This window comes from Miscanthus floridulus, chromosome 4 (genome assembly GCF_019320115.1).
Source record: "Miscanthus floridulus cultivar M001 chromosome 4, ASM1932011v1, whole genome shotgun sequence".
Lineage (NCBI taxonomy): Eukaryota > Viridiplantae > Streptophyta > Magnoliopsida > Poales > Poaceae > Miscanthus > Miscanthus floridulus.
Genome location: NC_089583.1, coordinates 52,260,064 through 52,280,644, shown reverse-complemented (window position 1 = coordinate 52,280,644; position 20,581 = coordinate 52,260,064). Strand labels below are relative to the sequence as shown.

At 41.9% G+C, this 20,581-nt stretch overlaps 1 protein-coding gene across 1 annotated transcript; it reads right to left on the bottom strand.

Moving 5' to 3' along the window:
- Positions 1-6,774: 6,774 nt before the first annotated feature.
- On the bottom strand, positions 6,775-9,812 carry LOC136551510 (cinnamoyl-CoA reductase 1-like). The gene is made up of 5 exons (XM_066543053.1): positions 9,548-9,812; positions 9,232-9,386; positions 8,920-9,105; positions 7,332-7,684; positions 6,775-7,092 (listed from the first exon to the last, which is right to left on the bottom strand). Exons 1-5 carry the CDS (start codon positions 9,699-9,701, stop codon positions 6,906-6,908), a joined length of 1,035 nt encoding a protein of 344 aa, XP_066399150.1. The 5' UTR covers positions 9,702-9,812; the 3' UTR covers positions 6,775-6,905.
- Positions 9,813-20,581: the final 10,769 nt, after the last annotated feature.

The window sequence follows — 20,581 nt, the reverse complement described above, 5'->3', positions numbered from 1 at the left end:
CGAGCCAAGCGTCCGAATACACGAGTGGTTGGTCCAAGTTGGGCTTATTCCTAGGCTCTAGAAGCAATTGCGTTGCTATGAACAGTATAAAAATCCTATTGTATAAAAAGTGAGAGGAGGGCAACTTGAAGACGATAAAACTACTTTTACTTAAGCAATCTGTCCTCCGAAACCCCATCTCATGTTCTTCTTCTCTCCATCTCCTATCCTACCTCCTAACCTCTGGTACCAGAGACCGTTGATCCACGACCGTGGTTGTGGATCCGTGTTCCACCGATCGATGGCAATCGCCACAGCTGTGATTGAGTTCCCGACGATCAATGAGTTGCTAGTTGCTGACAATCTCCTGTAATTCCTAGGGACGTTGATTCATTTGTGGGGATCTTCTTGATCTAGAGCGTTGCCACCTCCTCCCCCGGCACTAAGCCACCACTATACTCACCATCAATGTTGTCGCGGCGCTGTGAATCCGGAGTAAAAGTTGTTGTTGGATGAGATGCGGTGCTGTAGTATTGAGATGGCAGACTAGAGAGGGGGTGAACAGCCTTTCTTAAAACCAATTGCTAGCTAGCTAACATAAATGTGGAATTAAACTAATTGGTATAGCCAAGACTATACCCATCTATCTATCACAAGCACCTTATAAAAGATCGTACTAATTGATGCAACTAAGGTACATACCAAGCTAGTGGGAGCTCACCTAAACAATTCTAGTTAACAAGATCATACAAACCTAAACAACTAGTCAACTAAGCACACCAGGAGCTTCTACACATGCTAATAATCAAAGCGCACAAAGGACAAGCTCAACTAGCACTACTCACTAGTTACACTACACAAGCACAACTAGAGAACTAAACTACTTAGCTACACAAGCCAAGTCATGCTACATAGCTACACAAGCTAACTAGCACAAGAGAGCAACTAATTTGCTACACAAGCTAACTAGTTAGACAAGAGAGAAACAACACTAGCACAAGTAATGAACAAGTAATACAAGCTAGTTTAGGAATTGCAAACCAATAGTAAGAGGATGACATGGTGATTTTTCTCATGAGTGTTGCGGGTTCATAACTGCGGCAAGCATCGTGGTTGTTCGTTGGAAGTCAAAAGTGTGGGTCTCCTGTGTCACGGGTACTCAAAAACACAAGGGAGACACAATGGAGGACACGACGCTAGGGACTCGTTGTCCACCGATGTGGACTCCTTTAGGGGGTGAAGTTCATTCTTGCAGTCGGCGACATAGGCCAAGGTCGCAAAGTTGAGGACTTGTCCTAGGACGAAGGCGCCAGTGGCAACGGCAACCCCTCCAGAGAAGTGGACACCACCTTCTAGGGTGATGCCGCCTGCTCGCCACTGTAGAGCCAAAATCACACTTGACGTGTGCCCCTACCTTGCACGCCAGCTATCACGGGTTCGTAGCCACGGCAAGCATCGTGGTTGTTCATCGAAAGTCAGAAGTGTGGGTCTTTGGTGGCTCAGGGTACTTAAAAACACAAGGGAGACATAGCGGTTTATCCTAGTTCGGGCTATCAAGGCCCTACATATAGCAATGAGGTGTTCTTTGTGTTTAGGAGCACCCAAATCAGGGGATTGCAATGGAGGAGAATGATAGTTTGGCAAAGGACCGCTCAGCGCTATCCTATGGCTCATAGGAGGTGAAGTTCTTCCCAACGAGTAACGGACTGGCCCTCTCTCATTGCTCTATCTAGCCGATGGTTCTGCTGCCTAATCAGCCTTCCTCTCTCTGGGAGCCGACCTCCCCCTTATATTCTAAGGAAGGTCAGGCACAAGTCACTTTAGTCTATGGTATACATGCATTAGGTGTAGGAGGGTGCTGTCGTGGTGTGGATGAACCTCAGCTTCGTCATGTAGGGGAGTCGGAGAAGTTGTACACGCCACCTGGCATTGTCGCTGCCGCCAGACACTTGACCGTCAAGGGGTGTCTGCCACAGTCCATCCTCCCCTAGGTGAGCCTTCTTGAGGCTTTGTCGGTCGAGGGACTGATGAGTGGGCCCTAGAGCCCGCTGGTGAAGTCACTTGTCCTGTTGTGTCACACCAATTGTGTTACCCTGTTGAGGGAGTGGCAAACAGTGCATCGCGTCTGTTGAATGAGCTATCACCGTGGAATCTCTGTACCTACTAGGGTCTCAAACGCCGAGTAGGTTGCCTATTGCTCGGGGCATCGGTTCACCGTTCAAGATCTAGCTTAGGTCGGTGCTGGGTTGGAGTCAGGCTCGGCTACCGTTGCTTGGGAGCCTAGGGCCCTAGCAAGCCCCTGAGCCCTGAACAGTGGCCATTGGCATGCTTGGGCTCTACCCAACTCTATCTATAGGGTGTGCGCGAGCGTACTCGATGGGTATGGCCCTCGAGTGATCTTGTGAGGTCGATCGGTGGTCCATCGGTTGGCACCTTGGTACTTAGGGACTTAACATACCCCTATGTTTGACTCTCATCACCGAGGCTCGATAGTTTGCCAACTAATTAATCCCCATTGAGGCAATACCAAGGCTGTCACCGATCCTCTTGCTAGTGGTGAGCCCACAAGCTCGCTCTCACACCTCAAGACGTCCTCATACAGAAGCTATAGCACATCATATGGATGGAACACTTGGCGCTCTTCGCACCTCGCTTCTACTAGAGTTCCTCTTTGTGATCTCCTACGGGGTGAGCCCAATCCCCCTCAACAATGCAATCTCCTCTAGAGCACCGCACCAACTTCAGGCATGCTACACAGATAAAACTGCAAGCACAAGGTTCTTACCATAGCCTTCACTCAGGAGTATTCCAAGTTATTGACTTCCATGGGAAACGTGGAGTGAAATACCTAAGAATCAAGATCATCCTCTGATAGAAACAGGGTAAAGGATGATCTATAGAGAGGATATCTATGGTCCCAAGATACTTTTGAAGAATCAGGCAAGATTATATTACTGTTGTTTACTTCATGGCACAAACCAAGCCAACAACAAAAAGAGATGATAAGGGTATTTGGCTTGATTCGCAAAGTCTATCACTACCTCCTAGCTACCACACATCTGTGCAGTAGGCTGTATCAACAAGTAAATTATAGCCTAGACACCATGTATATGCAAGAGATTTACTACTCAAGCCATATCCCAACGATTAATTAGAGCCCTCTATAAGAGGCGTGAACCTATAAATGACAATAATATGCATCACATCTTAAGCTATAAAAGAGACTAGAGTTACCACAGAATATCCCAGATTTCACTCAAACAAGAGCTACATCCGTCGTGGTACAAGTGGAAGACGAATCCGACAATGGGGCTCCTCTTCTAGCTCCCCCTAATCTCCCCCCTATTTTCTAGACACTAAGTGGCACTGCTCCGCCAAGTATTCAGAGTCTTCTCCTTGCTTCCATGCTCAAGAGTGGTGCCAACATAGGTGTATATAGGGTCAAGAAGTAGAGGGGGTATTGTACGCGTGAGGTGGTGGAGTTCCTATGTGAGGTTGGGCAACCTCCACTTAGGTCAGCTGACCATTGGATCCACTATCCTATATATCATGGCTCCTAATCACTTTCAACGGCAGTTGGAAGGTATTTGAGGTTGTCTGAGGTGGTGGTCTATTTGTGGGTTTGACTGATCTCATTGGGCTTTGCCCAAAGTGGCCCAACTAACTTTCTCATTCGTCCTCCTAAGTGCATTGATTTATGATCCTTATGAAGTGTGGTACTTAGTGCGGTTGAAGTATTATTGGCCTGTTGGATGGGTCCCTGGAACCTTTTCCTCTCCACTTGGCTTGATTCAGACAATCAATGTGTGAACCATCATTCAACCCAACACACATAAGATGATTTTTTACTCTTTCTTATGTCATAGAATGATGTGCTGGGATTATACGGGGCATGGGTAGGTCACCCAACCTCCCAGTATCAATCCACATCTTTTATTCCTGCACTCACGTAGTCACCAAAACTGTTGCAGTTGATTAGAATGAAGTCCTTTACCTATGGCGGTGGATGTCATTTATATTCCCTGATTTAGTATGGTTAATGGTATGAAATAATGAGTTAGCAACCATCAACACCATCACTGTTGTAGTTTCAAATCAAACACTGATACATGTATCACTAGCAGTTTGTATGCAAAAAGAACATTACTGACAGATTTTAAATTCAACTGGGTACAACCTGGCAATGTTAGTACCACTAATAGATTTTAACTCAAACCAGCAGTCATCTATAGTCCCTAGATCCAAAACTAAAATAAAAAATGTAGTTAATATAGCCTCATGTTCAGCACCAAAAAATGGTTAAGTCTGAATGCTCTCAAATAGTTCCCTTTGTCATCTCTCTCCCTAGCACTCTCCCCTTCTATACTTATCTCTATCTCACTACTACATACACGATTTGTAGGGGCGGCTCATGAGGGTTTGTAGGGGTGGTTTGCCTAGCCGCCCCTACACATGCGCCTCTACAAATCACTGATTTATAGGGGCAGTTTGTAGGGGTGGCTAAAAAATGAGCCGCCCCTACAAATCTATTTTTGCAGAAATCACAAATCTGGGCAAAAAAATAGCAATTTTTTTAATCTCAGGGAGGGTCCCACTAGGAAGCCACACACCCACACAAAAACACACATCCATTTTGCATAAAATCAAAAATCCATTTTGCAAAAAAAATGCTCAAAAACATGCTTTTCAACCGTTGGATCAACCTCAACCTTACAAGTTCCCTCCTCTAACCACTAAACCCAACACTCACTTATGAGTTATGTCTATATTACATATTCTTTCTACTCATATTATGCTGAACCAAACTTGGAATGAGTGCTTGGGAGTCTAAATGAATTCAAATGAAAAAGTTATCAACTACAAAGTTTCATAACTTTTCAAGATCTACAACTTTCATTTTTGTTGTTTCGCCATTAAAGGCGTTTCGAAAATTTTAAATTTCAAATGTTAAAAATTTAGACGTAATTATCCTCATCGATATGATTTAAAATAAAAAGTTGTCAACTACAAAGTTGTGTAACATTTCGAGATCTACAACTTTTGTTTTTGTTGTTTCTCCATTTGAGGTCATCTGAAAATTTTAAATTTCAAATGTGAAATTCAAATGCAATTTTTCTTCACAAGATGATTTCAAATAAAAAAGTTATCAACTATAAAGTTATATAACTTTTTGGGATCTGCAACTTTTGTTTTGGTTGTTTCTCCATCCGACGTCAGTTGAAAAATTCAAATTTCAAGTTTAAGAAATTCAAACATAGTTTTCCTTCACAAAATGATTTCAAATGAAAAAATTATCAACTACAAAGTTCTATAACTTTTCGAGATCTATAATTTTTATTTTGGTTGTTTCTTCATCTGTGGTCATTTGAAAATTTTAAATTTTAGCATTTATTTTTTCTATTCGGCATCTATTTGTAGGGGCGGCTGATAACACCAGCATAGGTGCAGCTCATTGTGGGAAGCATTTGTTGAGCGGCTCAATCCCTAAAAAAAAGAATGGAGGCATTGCTACAAATTCTTTTGTAGTAGTGTCTCTCCCCGGCAGCTTGACATGCCACTCGATCGTATGGGTGGCATAGGCTCCAGTGCGGTATATCCCCCCGCTCTCTCTCTCTCCCTGACAACTTGCCTATTGGCGGTAGCCCCCTTGAGCTGAGGCATTGCAAGTGGCTTGGTGGATGGCATGGGGGGTTAGCGTGGCGAACACAGCTGCCTTCTCCACTCCATTTTTTTCCTCCTCCTCAAGGGTAGGTGTCCCAGACGCCGAGGTGTGAGTGCGCCCCGTCGTGTGATGGCAGCGAGCAGACTGAGTTTTTTTTTTCTTTTTAAATGGTCATCATTACAAGTTGTAGCACCAGCAGTGGTAGCCCTGCACCAACACTGTGGACTAAGGGTTGGTGTCCCAGACGCGGAGGTGTGAGCGCGCCCCGTCGTGGGATGGCAGCAAGCAGACTGAGTTTTTTTCTTTTTAAATGGTCATCATTACAAGTTGTAGCACCAGCAGTGGTAGCCCTGCACCAACACTGCAGGACTATGGTTGTGTTTACTTCCGGAAATTTGGGAATATGGCTACTGTAGCACTTTTATTTTTATTTAGTAATTAGTGTTCAATCATGGACTAATTAGGCTCAAAACGTTCGTCTCGCGATTTCAAATCAAACTATGCAATAAGTTTTTTTTTTCATCTACATTTAATGCTCCATGCATGCATCGCAAGATTCGATGTAATGACTATTGTAGCACTTTTTGAAAAACTTTTTGGGAACTAAACACAGCCGATGTATTGCTAGATCAAAAGTCGGCAATGATAGGCTTTTGGAACCCGCACTGTTTGGCTTTTAAGTACTAGTACGTAGTTGCCTCTACAAATCCGTTATCTACCAGCATTTGTTCATATATATACTACTCCCTCTGTTCTAAATTATAAGACGTCTTCATTTCCTTAGATTCATAGTTTTTATTATGCACTTAGATATATGTTATGTCTAGATACAAAGTGAAAGCTATGAATCTAGAACTGCCAAAACGTCTTATAATATGTTTGAGTGTGGGATCATAAAAGTTTTGGAAATCTGCTTCATCTTAGTTTGGTATGAAACGCAAACGTGATTTGATGGCTGCACCTAATTTTGCCATCCATATACCTGCATGCATTTGTCTACCAGGTAAATAAGGTGCCCAACACACGGAGTATTATTTTCTAGATAAACTGTCCAAAGAGAGATATTGCATGTGCGTCATCCAGCACTGGTATATGCTTGGGTCGGTGGCACCCGGCAGGAAAGCATGCACCAATTAAAGTTGCCACGCGTACATCATTTATATATATTGTGGATAAAAAGGTTAATTATATCAATCCGCTATATATTGCTTAAGCTTATATATATAATATGATATATGTGGTAGCAGTATCAGCGTTGGAATAATCATGATTTGTGGAGTTGGTCCTGGTCGTCTTTTGGCGGAAGCACGGGCAGCATGCCTTTCTCCTGGAGGCTCTTCACTGTCTCGTAGAGGCACTGCAGCACCGGCACAAAGTCCATCCCCAGATCCTTGAGCCGCTGGTTCGTGAACTTGTATCCTATCACCGGAGGGTTCACCTCGTCCTTGCACCTGCGTACGCAGCGTTAGCTAGGAATTATCTCTCTCTCTCTCTCTCTCTCTCTATATATATATATATATATATATATATATATATATATATATATATATATATATATATATATATATATATATATATATATATATATATATATATATATATATATATATATATATACACACACACACAAAATGTATGTATAATTGATACTGTAACTACATCTCTCGATCGATCGACCTACGCTACGCACTTTGTGGGTATGGGGTACTCTGGGAAGAGCTTAACGAGGATGCGGCAGAGTTCGCCGCGGTGGAGGGTGCTCTCGGCGCAGATGTAGCGGCCGTGCGCGTCGCGTGCCTCGTACACCCGGACGTGCGCCTCCGCGACGTCCTTGACGTGCACGTACGCCTGCGCGGCGTTCACGTACGTCTTGGCCGACCCCGTCAGGTACTTCATCACGTGGTCCGTGCTCGCGTTCACCGTCTGCTGCAGCAACGGACCTAGCACCAGCACCGGGTTCACGACGATCAGGTCCAGGCCTCCCTTCCGCGCCACCTCCCATGCGCCCTGCTCGGCCACCGTCTTGGCGTAGCAATACCAGTTCTGCATGCACCATATATATATCTCATCCATGCATCAAGCACTATATTAATAATCATTTGTGATTCATATTTTTGTCATGTAAATGCATGCATGGTTTTAATTGAAATCCAATATAGTATGTAAATGATCTGACCTACACAGTGTGGATCCTAGATATATCTCTGGGGTAGTAGGTATATAGGCACAAAAGTACTTGGAGCAGTTAGAAATATATGGTGGAGAAGAATGGCCTGTTGGTTGGTATTTGATGCATGCCTAGATCGATCAACAAGAAACTGCGTACACCTCACGAGCTGTGTAGTTGACATATCAACGTCGTTCTTTTCCCTTTTCATCCACACATGCATGTTTGGTGGGGATTGACAAGTGCGCGACAACAAAACACTACTAGAGAAACGGGTTTTAGTCCCGGTTGGGAAGGCCCTTTAGTCCCGGTTTTCCCAACCGGAACTAAATTCCCGGGACTAAAGGTCCACATCTTTAGTCCCGGGTTTAGGAACCGGGACTAAAGGTCACCCACGAAGAAAAAAATAAAGGAAATCCTCGAGGCCTCGCTTGCTCTACGTGAGATTCGAACCCAAGCACCCCTCGCGCGTAAGTACATTACCAACTCAACTGCACACCACTTGTGACAGAGTCATGTGCGCTCTCCTTTTGAATAGACTCGAGGGAGACCTTTAGTCCCGGGTAAAAGACCTTTAGTCCCGGTTGAAGACACCAACCGGGACTAAAAGGTCACCCTTTAGTCCCGGTTGGTGTTACCAACCGGGACTAAAAGTTGGTGAACTTTTACTCCGGGTTGGTGACACCAACTGGGACTAAAGATGACTTTTAGTCCCAGTTGGTATTACGAACCAGGACTAAAAGTTCTTTAGTCCCGAACGCAAAAAATATCCAGACTAAAGGCTAAAATCGAAGTGGGTGAAAGGTCTGTTTTCTAGTAGTGAAAGTACCATCTAGTGCATCGACTACTCACTGAGATATATTACTTATTTCCTTTCGTACTATATCATCATTAGTTCTCTCATTCTCATTACGTATTGGGAATAATAATTCATAGGAGCATTCTTTACTTTTTCTAGTAAGCATGCATAAAAAGATTACGAAACTAGCTAGTTAAGCTAGCTGTCCTAGCTCGCTCGCTTCAAAGCAAAAACGAAGTACTCCAAAAGAAAAAGAAAGTATAGGTATTTTGGATGGATGCACCCACCATCAGAGCTCATGCATGCGTGTACCTGGGTGTTCTTGCAATACTCAAGATCGCTCCAGCAGGTGTCGTCGACAGGCTTGTTCGGGTCACGGTAGGGGTTCATGTACACCGTGCCGATGGAGGACGTGAACACGACGCGCTTGACGCCGGTGTCTGCCGCCGCCATCATCACGTACCGTGTGCCCCGGATTGCTGGCTCGATCATCATCTCCTGCAGCATGCATGCGAGTGTTGAATTGGGGCGGGCGGATAGGAGCCAAACAATTTAATAATTAATTACATGCATGGATCGACAAGAAATATATATGTGTCGTCCTATATATATCTAGCAACTTACAGGGTCATCGGTGACCGGGGAGGCGGCGTGGAAGACGCCGTCGCAGCCGGAGAAGGCCTCGACAAGGCTTTGTGGATCCAGCAGATCGGCGCGGAGGAGGACGAGGCGATCGGCGGCGCCGTCAAGGGCCCTCAGGTGGTCGTTCTTTGGATCGACTGATCGAGAGTTACGTTCGTTGTACAAAAGGACCAAAGGACAATATGCATGCATCGTTAGTTACATTATATATATGCAAATTAAATAGATTTGTTGATATATACCACATAAATATCAACGACACGAATGCATGATCGGATGGGATAACCCACGCACGCACCAGGGCTCCTGACCGTGCCGCGGACTGTATAACCCTTCTCGAGGAGGCGCTTCACGAGCCACGAGGCGATGAACCCTCCAGCTCCGGTGACGCAAACTGTCCGGCCTTGCCCGGAGAGCGCCGGCACGGGCGTCGTCGTCTCTGCTGTTGGCATCCTAGCTATCTCGAGCGGCGCTTCGATCGATCTCTTCAAGGAGAATAGATATATAGATAGATGTTTGTTTCTAGTCTAGACTAGAGGTTATATATATATATATATATATATATATATATATATATATATATATATATATATATATATATATATTGGTGGATAGATAGATAGCTAGGCGGTTATTAGTCTGACATGTATGCTCTCGCTAGGTGGGTAAGCAGCCTAGGATGTGTGTGTGAGGAGCTGAGGCACATATCTGTCTGTGTATATATAGTGCTGGGGGCACCGAGACTTCGAGAACCAGAGTGGTTGAAGACAGTTGCAAAGTGTGGAGCCACGTGAGCGGGAGAATTGTAACACTACTCCCGGAGGAGTTGGTGGGAAATAAATTTATATCTGCACATGAATGAATCTGCAAGTTTGGTTAGGACTGATATGCGTACATTTGTTCAATCAATGTAGTAACAATCGATTAAAAAATTGTCAAGAAGCTTCTACTATATATCTTTGTCAGGGTGGGAAGGTAGCCGAGATAGCTAGTACATGGAGACTGGAAGATCCTGATCGAACCGGTATAGCTGGAGCTAGCTAGTTGAGTCGCGCGTTGGCCACCCAGCAGCTCCGGCGATCAGCGCAGAGTTGGTAGCAGCTACTGTAGTCGGGAGTGAATATTGGCTTATGGCTTGCATGGACTGATGGACGAACACGAACGACTTGTTTGGTTTCAGGCTGGGGCCGGCAACGTCACGCTTTCGGTTCTGCCACAGCCTACGCTTCCATGCCTTTTCGTATGAGTAGGGGTAGTTTGGAGATCACAATTGCCTGCTTGCTTTGCTTGTATAAGTTCCTTATTGATTACTTTTTTTCTCCACTCATCGGCAGTAAGGCTGGGTGTCGGGGTTTTGTTGCCTAGTAGACTCCTACACGTTATTCTCCCTTTTAATGAAAAACATGTACACATGTTCATTGTGTACACATTCAGAAAATGAAGGATACGTTGTTCGGTGACACTATCTGTGTCTCTGTGGACAGCAGCTCATGAATTATGACAGCATCCAATGTTTAATCTGGTGCAATAGAGAGAATCGTTTCAGGTTTGATTACATTCAATCAATAGTGAAAAAACTGAAAATGTGACGTTATTGCTGACTGTGCCCCTCTTCTTCCAAGAATCAAGAGGGGTGGAAACTGTGACGATATATATAACTCCGACTATAATATTTATATCTAATAAAAAAACTAAAACGCCTTATGCAACACAAAATTCTGTGGTTGATATTTGTAAGTTACTGTGATGACGGCTAGCCCTAGGACTGCTGCTAGCTAGCCGACCATGCGGGCTTCTAGAAAAGCAGATGGTATCTCGGATGTGTTTACAATTAATCTCCATGCGAGCAACGCTTTCTGGACGATCATGGGCGATGTGAACGTGACAATTTAGGAAGCAGATGCTTCGACTTTACTACCGGTTTTCCTTGCATCCTGGACGTCATTTTGAAAAGACACCATCTCTCAATTATTCACATGACATATACTAACTCATTGATTGACACGGTCACCACTTCTTGCGTTCTATGCTGACTATGGCAAGAAAGGAACGGTAGAAAAACACGGACACAGGGAAAAAAAAGTCAGGCCCGAGATCACTTGCGTCGTATCAAAAACACTGGCTGCAAAGCGTCGCACAATGATGGCTCTCGTTTTGTTACTCCCTCCGCCCAGAAAGCTTGCAAGCATGGGTTTCAAGTAGTTAATCAGGAAGTAAAAAGTTATTACTACAAAAAAAAAAAAGACCACCTAGCCCCGCGCAGTATTTTTACATCTAATTCACTTGTGACTAAGTGACTCATACAATCCTTTTACATTATTTTCCCAAAAATTATAACAAATATTTGCCACCATAAATGAATTCAAATGAAAAATTCTGAAAAATGCACTAAAAACTTCCAAGTCTCTTCGAGTATTGCAACTTTGCTTTAGATGGTTTCTCCAATTGAGGTTATTTGAAAAATTAAAAAAAATCAATTTCAAAGATTCCAAAATTTAAAATAGAATTTTCAGGGCCTAACTGAGTTCAAGTGAAAAAGCAGCAAACTATAAATTTGTAGATCCCTTAATTTGAGTGCTACAACTTTTGTTTTAGTCGTTTTTACATCCGTGGTCATTTGAATATTAAAATTGTTGAATTTCAAAATCCAAAAATTTAAAGTTGATTTTCTAGACCATAATTTGATTTCAAATGATAAAGTAGTGAAAGCTATAGATCTATTTGATTGCTACAACTTTGGTTTAGGTCATTTCTCCATCCAATGTCATTTGAAAAATTTTAAAAATGAATTACCAAAAATGTAAAAACTTAAAGCATAATTTTGGAGCCAGAAATGATTTCAAATGAAAAATTAGTCAACTAAAAGTTGCATATCTTTCTAGTACTACAACTTTAATACAAAGTTTGCCTTCATTAAATTTGATTTGGAAAAGTTATGAATTTTACTGTATTCCACCTAGTTTTGAAGGCAGACCAAATTGCCAGCCGCATCTAAAAATGCTTCCTTTTCCATGTTTCAATCTATATCTCTAAAAATCAATTTCTATAGATGGGCCGGCTCGGAAACCATTTTAGAGGCCGTTCTTGATAGAACCGCCTCTCAAATAAAAGGGAGACGCCGCCTCTAAAAATAGTTTCTGTAGTAGTGAAAGACACATGTACCCCTATACATCTGGTCACGTCACCCGTGTGCTATGCAAGTGGTTATAGTTACTAAAAATGTTGAATCCATAAACCAACAATAGCCACTGCTGCATAAATGGTTTTTGCCAACACTAGTTTTGCCATTGTTTCTCTTAAAAACCTTTCGTGAAAATATATCCCTCCAGCTCATAATGAATTGGCAGTGAGAATCATTTTCACCTCCGAATTATGTCCTGAATTAGTAGTAAAGATCAGTATGCTTTTGAATGCTAGTTTAAGATACAAAATGATAATGAAAACTAGTCTCGAGTACACAAGCGGTCACGAACCCTACTCTACTCTCTCTTCCTACCCACAGTCCTCCCTGAGCGGCGCACTCCCTCCTAGCCCTCTCTCTCTCTCTCTCTCTCTCTCTCTCTCTCTCTCTCTCTCTCTCTCTCTCTCTCTTATCAGTAGTGTGATGGCCCTCAGCCCTGATCCTTGCCATGTTTTTGCGTCACCGCTCCTTTTCTACTCTGGACTCTCCTCCATGGCTCGGTGAACCAGATCTAGCCAATTGCTAGGCCTAGGGTGGCACGAAGGAGGTGGCTATGGCAAGGCAACCCAACTATGTGCCAGTGATGGTGAGGTTATTCTACGACATGGCCACCAGAAAGCCCTAGGGTGCAATGCCAGCGATATCCCTATGGTACATGCGGAGGTGGTTGCCTAGATCTGGCCAAGGGTTGTGTTCCTATGAGGCATGTGTATATTTTGGCCAAGATCCTAGCATGGGCAGTGACAGACCTTGGACTTGGGGTTTTTAATATTTTAATCAATTTTCACTAATGGTGACGAAACTGGCCAATACTTCCTGTTGGGTGGAGAGATGCCATCTAGGCATCCCCACTACGTGAAAAGCAGTTTGTAACAACGGGACTTTTTTTAGGAACGGCTGGCATTGGAGCAGCCTCTACAATAACGTGCTCGGGCTCCAGCACAACAGCCGCCCCTACAAATGGCACAGTAGGGGTTGTTGAAAATACGAGCCGCCCCTACAAATGCGTCGATTTGTAGGGGCGGCTGGTATGTAGAGGTGGCTAGTACCAGCCGTCCCTACTGTGTCCATTTGTAGGAGCGGCTGAATCACCAGCCACCACTATAAATGCCCACTATATATATAGCAGCCACCTTCTTTCACGTCGGGCCACTCTCTCTAACCTGAGCAAAAAAGGTTGGGAGGCCTTGGGCTCCTCCTAAAAATTGCTCTAATAAGGGGGAGGTTTTGATCTCAAATACTTTGGTGGAGAGGTCGTACAAGGTAAGAAAATACTATTCTAAGCCTTTATTTGAAGTTTTAATGGTTGGTTAGTGATCGTAATTAGAGTTTTGCTTTTCTCTCTTTTCTATGGTGCTTGAGCTTTGTATGAAGCAAATTAAACTCTAGTTTTGAAGCTATTAGTGTAAATTAGTTAGATAAATGAGATTACACCATTTATTAGTTGATCTTGCTTGATTTTAGTTGAGATTACACCCTAGTTTCATGTATGTTTCATGTACATGTAGATTTAGATCTAGATCTAGGGTTTATTTTTTTAAAAAAATTTAATTTTGTAAATTTAAGTTTCATGAAATTGGAATAGGGTTTGCATGAAAGGTAGTGGGTAAAATATTAATTGTTGCAAATTGTTGTCTTTGAAATTATTTATTTTAATTAATAAATATATATTTTTAATTATTTATTGATAAATAGGCCATTAATTAATTACCGTCTACCATGGTGTGTGTTTGATATGCTTCATGTAATTTTATTTTATATTTATATTTATATATATCTAAAGCTTATAGAATTATTGTCAAGTAATTAATTATTAATTTGATTCCTGTACATACATATCTGAATTAGTAGTCCTTTAATGTATTTTCTTTGATTGTTGTGTTTTAAAAGATGGAGTACATGAAGTCTTGGATGTATGGTTCGTTAAGTTTTAAGGCAGATTTTTGTGAAGGGGTGGACAAATTTATTGAAGCCGTAGAGAAGCATGCAACGACGTTGACAGAGAATAAGGATATAATTATTTGTCCCTGCAAAGATTGCAAGAACCTTATGGCATGGACATATGTGAGTATCATCAGAGAACATTTGATTGTGCGAGGATTTGTTGAGGACTACATAGTGTGGATTCATCATTGTGAAACAACGGTTGTTGAAAATGACGACGATGATGAAGAAGACGACGCCGAAACCCTAGAATACCTGTCCCAATACTAAGAAGAGCTTGATGTACAAATGGATCCTGAGTTTGGCAATGAACAAGGTGGTGATACTGGTGCTTGGGATGGTAACGACGAAGGTGGTGCCAATAATGATGGGAGAAGCATGTGTTGGTGATGAAGATGATTTTGATGATTTAGAGAAAATGATTCAGGTCCTTGGACCAGAGATTTTACTAAAAAGCCCGAAAGGTCTAGAAAATTTGGAAAGGGTGACAAAAGCATCGAAGGAGACTGTGTATGGTGTTGAAAAGGGATGTCTGACACATTGGACATTGCTATGTTTTGTGCTTGAGCTACTCATCCTGAAGGCTAAGTATGGCTGGTTAGACTATAGTTTTAATGATCTATTACGTCTCCTATGATGGGTGCTGCCACAACCAAACTCAGTTCCCGCCATCACATACCAAGCGAAGAAGGTCATAAGTCCATTGACAATGGGGGTTGAAAAAATCCAAGCATGCCCCAACCACTATATCCTTTTTTGTGGCGAAACGTTCAAGTCACTGGATAAATGTCCCCGGTGTGGGGCCGACCGGTACATGAACAATGACCTTTACGGTGGGAACAAAGCCTCCACAGGGAAAAAGAGGAATAAGAAGGGTACGAAAAAGGTGGTACAAGAATCTTAGCCCTCAAAGGACACTCCATTAGGCAACAATGCAAGGCAGAGAAGAATTCCTACCTTGGTAATGTGGTACCTGCCAGTGATCGACCGCTTGAGACGTATCATCCTAAACCCTAAAGAAGCCGCACTCATGACATGGTGGGATGATGAGCACAAGGTGGATGATGATAAGATTGCACACTTGGCTAATTGTAGTCAGTGGCAAAGGATTGATGAGAAGCACAAAGAATTTAGCGATGACCCAAGGAATATATGGTTTGGCTTGAGCACCGATGGAATGAATCCCTTCAATGAGAGGATGAGCAACCACAGTACTTGGACAGCGATCTTGACCATGTACAACATCCCAATGTGGTTGTGTGAGAAGAGAAAGTACCTTCTCCTCACTATGGAGGCATGCGGAGCCGATGTACGACGCGTTCTGAAAGGAGGACTTCATATGCAGAGCAATAATATTTGTTACTACCAATGATTAGCCCACGATGTTTGCTTTATCTGGACAGATCAAAGGGAAGACGGGATGCTTAGTTTGCTTGGATGGTACTACATGGGTGTTCCTGGATGCATCCAAGAAGATAGTTTACCTAAGGAACTAGCGCTTCTTAAAGACAAGTCACAAGTACCACAACAAATTGTTCTTTAGATTTTATGACAACACCCTAGAGATTGAACCCCCTTTGGAGAGATGTCATAATAGAGAACACATGTATAGAATGGTGAAAAACATACGCGTCGTCTATAAAAAGAAGAATCTAGATGGGATGAATAGAGATAGAAGCACACCTCCCATCGATGGCGTATCTTTCAAGAAACAATCGATCTTCTTTTTCAGTATCTACCTTATTGGCTAGACTTGGAGGTCCCCCATGCCATTGATGCTATGCATGTGTAGAAGAATGTCTTTGAGAGTCTCATTGCTACCTTGATGGACACAGGCAAGTCAAAGGATTGTCTGAAATCATGGAAAGACATGGTGCAGCTAAACGTGATGCCACAGCTTCACCTAGTACCTGAGGCTAATGAAAAATATACTTTGCCCATGACGTGCTTCAACCTAACACCAGAAGAGAAGAGAGCTATATGCACTTTCCTAAGGGGGTCAAAGTCCCTGACTGGGTTTTCAGCAAATGTGAAGAAGCTAGTGCCGATGAAGAACTTGTCAATAACACACTACAAGGCTCACAATAGTCATGTGATGCTGATAGTGTTTCTACCCTATTATAATTAGGGCTATAAAGCCAGAGTTCTTGAAAATGGCCACTACCCACATGTGCTACTTCTTTTCGAAGATCTCATAGAAGACGATTCGCAAGAAAGAGCTGAGTGACCTACATGAATTTGTGGTGGAGACATAAAACCAACTAGAGATGTGTTTACCTCCTGATTTTTTGATATAATACCACATCTCATGATTCACATGGTTCATTAGATATAGGCATTGGGCCCTTGCTACTTGCCTGAAATGTGGTCCTACAAGCGGTTCATGTCGGTTCTAAGCCAATACGTGCATAATCGAGCATACCGAGAGGGCTCCATGATAGGGGGTTACAGTACTAAAGAAGTCGTCGAGTGCTGTCAAGAGTACCTAAAAGCATAGAAAGGGATTGATAAACCCGATTCTCATCACAAGGGTAGGCTAGCTAGGAAGGGCACTAGTGGTAGAAAAGTGTTCATCGACCATGATTACAAAGAAGTGAGTCAGACGTATTACAGTGTCTTGCAGAGTACACAACTGATGCAACCGTACATTGATGAACACTTGGCTATCATTATGGTAGAGGGAAATGATCATTCAGATGATTAGGTCATGAAACAGCACAAGCAACGACTAACTACATGGTTGAAGGACCAAAACATACCATCTGGAGAAATCATAGACTATATTACCATTAGTAGGTTGGCGGAGGGGCCATCGAGACAAGTGACATCTTGGAAAGCTTATGACATCAATGGGTACACATACTATACCCACGCAAAGGATAGTAAATATGTGAACCAAAATAGCGGTGTTCGAATAGAAGCTCTCGATGGAGTGGGGTGAAAGATCCAATACTTTGGCATCATTGAAGAGATATGGGAACTTGACTTTGAAAGGAATATAATGGTGGCCCTGTTTCGATGCCACCGGAATCAAACAACACCAGCTGAATGAGATTGGATTGAGAGTCCTGGACCTTGGCTACCAAGATGACCCTTGGGTGCTCTCTTGACAGTGTCGCACAAGTTTTCTATATGCTTGATCCACAAAGTAACCTCCCACCCAAAGAAGAAGACAAATCACATGGTTGCCTCTAGGAAACAGCACATTATCGGAGATGATGGCGTGGACGATGTTGAAGCTTACAATAACTACTGATGAGATGCCACTATTCATAGACTTTCCTAAGAAGATTAGTGTTGTGGAAAAGAACCTGTCCAAAGACATATTGCCATGGGAATGAAAAGGTGTCTAGGGAAAAGTCGTTACAACTGGGCTAGCTAGATGGTTAACTTAGAGTGTTTGTGTAAGTGTGTGTGTTTGTAAGACTTCATTTATGCTTGTGTGTGAGACTATATATTTATGTATGTGTGTGAGACTATATATTTATGTATGTGTGTGAGACAATATTTATGCATGTGTGTGAGATTACCCTTTGCAACATCCAGATGAACCTATTGCAACATCCACTCTATTACTACTAAAATAGTTGTAACACGCAGACACTTGAAACAGGCACTTATTACTATTACAACATGTTCGGACTACTATTGAAACACTTAAAACAAGCACTTACCACTTTATGAAATGAAGAAATGACCAAAATAAATGTTGGAGATCTTGACGAGTTATACAACTTTTATATTCATCACCTTTACAACTGAAATCATTTAGTGGTTGAAAATCATGTTTGAATTTGTCATTTTCTGAAATTTAAAATTTGAATTGTTCAAAATTAGTGACAAAGATAGATGCCCAGACTAAAATGATAGAGCATGATTTTAGAAAATTTTAGGAAAAAACCATCACATTTGGAGTTAGTATGAGGGAAAAAAACTAGTTACAAGTTTTAGCCACAGATTAAAAATAGAAATCACACTTGTTCATCATTGATCATCATAAACAGTTATGATTTTTCTTTTTAATCTCTAGATAAAATTTGTAACTATTCTTTCTCCCTCATACTAACTCCAAATGTGATGATTTTTTTCTAAAATTTTCTAAAATCATGCCCTATCAAATTACTGTGTTGATTTGGTCATTCTTTTTGTTTGACAAAATTTGAGCAATTCAAATTTTCAAATTTAAAAAAATGACAAGTTCTAACAAGATTTTGAAAGACCAAATGATTTCAGCTGAAAAAGTGATGAATACCACAGATGTATAACTCATCAAAATCTACAACTTTTATTTTGAATTATTTTTTTATCTGACAAAGTGATAGTAATCATTGTTCATAAATAAAAATAGTCTCTCATATAGTCCATAAAACTATGAGTGGTATGTGAATTTGTGAATAATGTCTAGTAATACTTTGTCACTATGAAGAAGTGACCAAAATAAAAGTTGTATATAGTGATGAATTCAACAACTTTTATGTTCACGACCTTTGTAGTTGAAATCATTTAAGGTTTTAAAATCTTGTTTGAAGTTGCCATTTATTGAAATTCAAAATTTGAAATGTTCAAATTTTGTCAATTAAAAAGATGATCAAAATAAACGTTGAAGATAGTGATGTGTTCAACAATTTTATGTTCATGACTTTCTTATTTGAAATCATTTACGGTTTCAAAATCTTATTTGAAGTTGATATTTATTGAAATTCAAAATTTGAACTGTTCAAATTTAGTCAAATGAAAAGATGATCAAAATATAAGTTGAACATCTTGATGATTTCTACAACTTTGATGTTTACAAAATTTTCATTTGAGGTCATTTAGTGGAGATGAAATTGTTTTTGTTGTTTCAAATTTCAAAGTTTCAATTTTTAAAATATTCTTTTTGTAAAGAACAAAATACAGAATTATATATTTTATATACCAAAAATATATATATAGATACATTTATATATATAGAATAATCAGAAAACAAATATATATAGTTATATATAAAGAAAAATGAATATATAGAACAAGTAATAAAAATAAATTGAAAAATATTTGTAGGGACGGCTTCACTCACTAGCCGCACAAATAGTTCCTAGTATAAATATAGGACGTGCTTGGAGGCTAAAATTTGGTTAAGTCTTGGCGCTCTTCTTCCTTGCGGACACCGTTAAGCTATCGAATATTCCCCCAGCCGCCGCCACCATCTCCGTGCTCTAGCGTCGCTTCCTCTCACCTCCGCCATCCTCCTATGACCTGCCTCCGTCGCCTGCCACGCTTCCTCCCCCAAACGCCGCCTTTCCCCAGGCCGGCCGCCACGGCGGCTAGAGTTTGCGCGAGAGCTCACACAGCCGCATGGCTGCCGCTACCCCATCTGTTTTGGACCTTGACCTCCAGTCCTCGCCGGCCCTTGCGCGCCCTACCGTGCACTCTGGTAGTAATCTCTGCCACCGGTGGTGCCTCCTCTCTGACCTCGCCAGCCCTTGTGCGCCCGGACCGTGTGCTCTGGTAGTCGTCCCCGCCACTGAACACAGGAGCAGAGCATGATGTTTGACTAGCGATAACTCACCGATGGTAAGGTCACCGATGGTGAGGTCTTCACCACTACACTCACCTTGTCAAGCCGCATCGAGGGGTACCCTTAGTTGGCTCGGCGCATCACCAGAGCAACCTCGCCGGCGAGCATGGTGGCTCGGTGGCTGGCACGTGGTGTCTGACTCACCGTCTCCGATGATGGCATGGTCAGGTGAGTGTGGCTATAGCTTCTACAGACCCTAGCGGAGCTCTACGGTGCGGATCTAATACTCCGCCATTAGGCCAACTAACAGTGCTACTTTGCACATCTATAACTCCTAATCCAGTTCGAGTTAGCAAAAAGTCCATTAATAGAAATCGTAGAGCTATAAGAGATCTACAACTTTGCTTCAGAAAGCTTTGTCTAATTCACTATGGTTTTCAAACTACAATGCTCCAAAGTAGGCTACTTTGAAACTAAAAACCAGCTTTAGACTTGACAAAATTTCTTAGTCCCTAAACAGCATTTTATTGCTACTTTGGAGCTATTTTTGACTATGTTAGTCACTGAATTAGCTTATGGCCCTAAAACAAAGTTTGTTACCCATGTCAAGAACTATAACTTTTATTAAGGGTGCACTGCCATGTAAGCAATCTATGCTATAGTTCAACTTTGGTCAAAGTAGGATCATGAAAAATGACATTATGAGT

Excerpts from the sequence above, each read along its gene's own strand:
- LOC136551510 (XM_066543053.1), bottom strand. The coding sequence starts at position 9,701 with ATGCCAACAGCAGAGACGACGACGCCCGTGCCGGCGCTCTCCGGGCAA. Across the intron at positions 9,387-9,547 it reads CGGCACGGTCAGGAGCCCTG|TCGATCCAAAGAACGACCAC; the intron begins GTGCGTGCGTGG and ends ACTCTCGATCAG. Across the intron at positions 7,093-7,331 it reads GAGTACCCCATACCCACAAA|GTGCAAGGACGAGGTGAACC; the intron begins GTGCGTAGCGTA and ends CTGCGTACGCAG.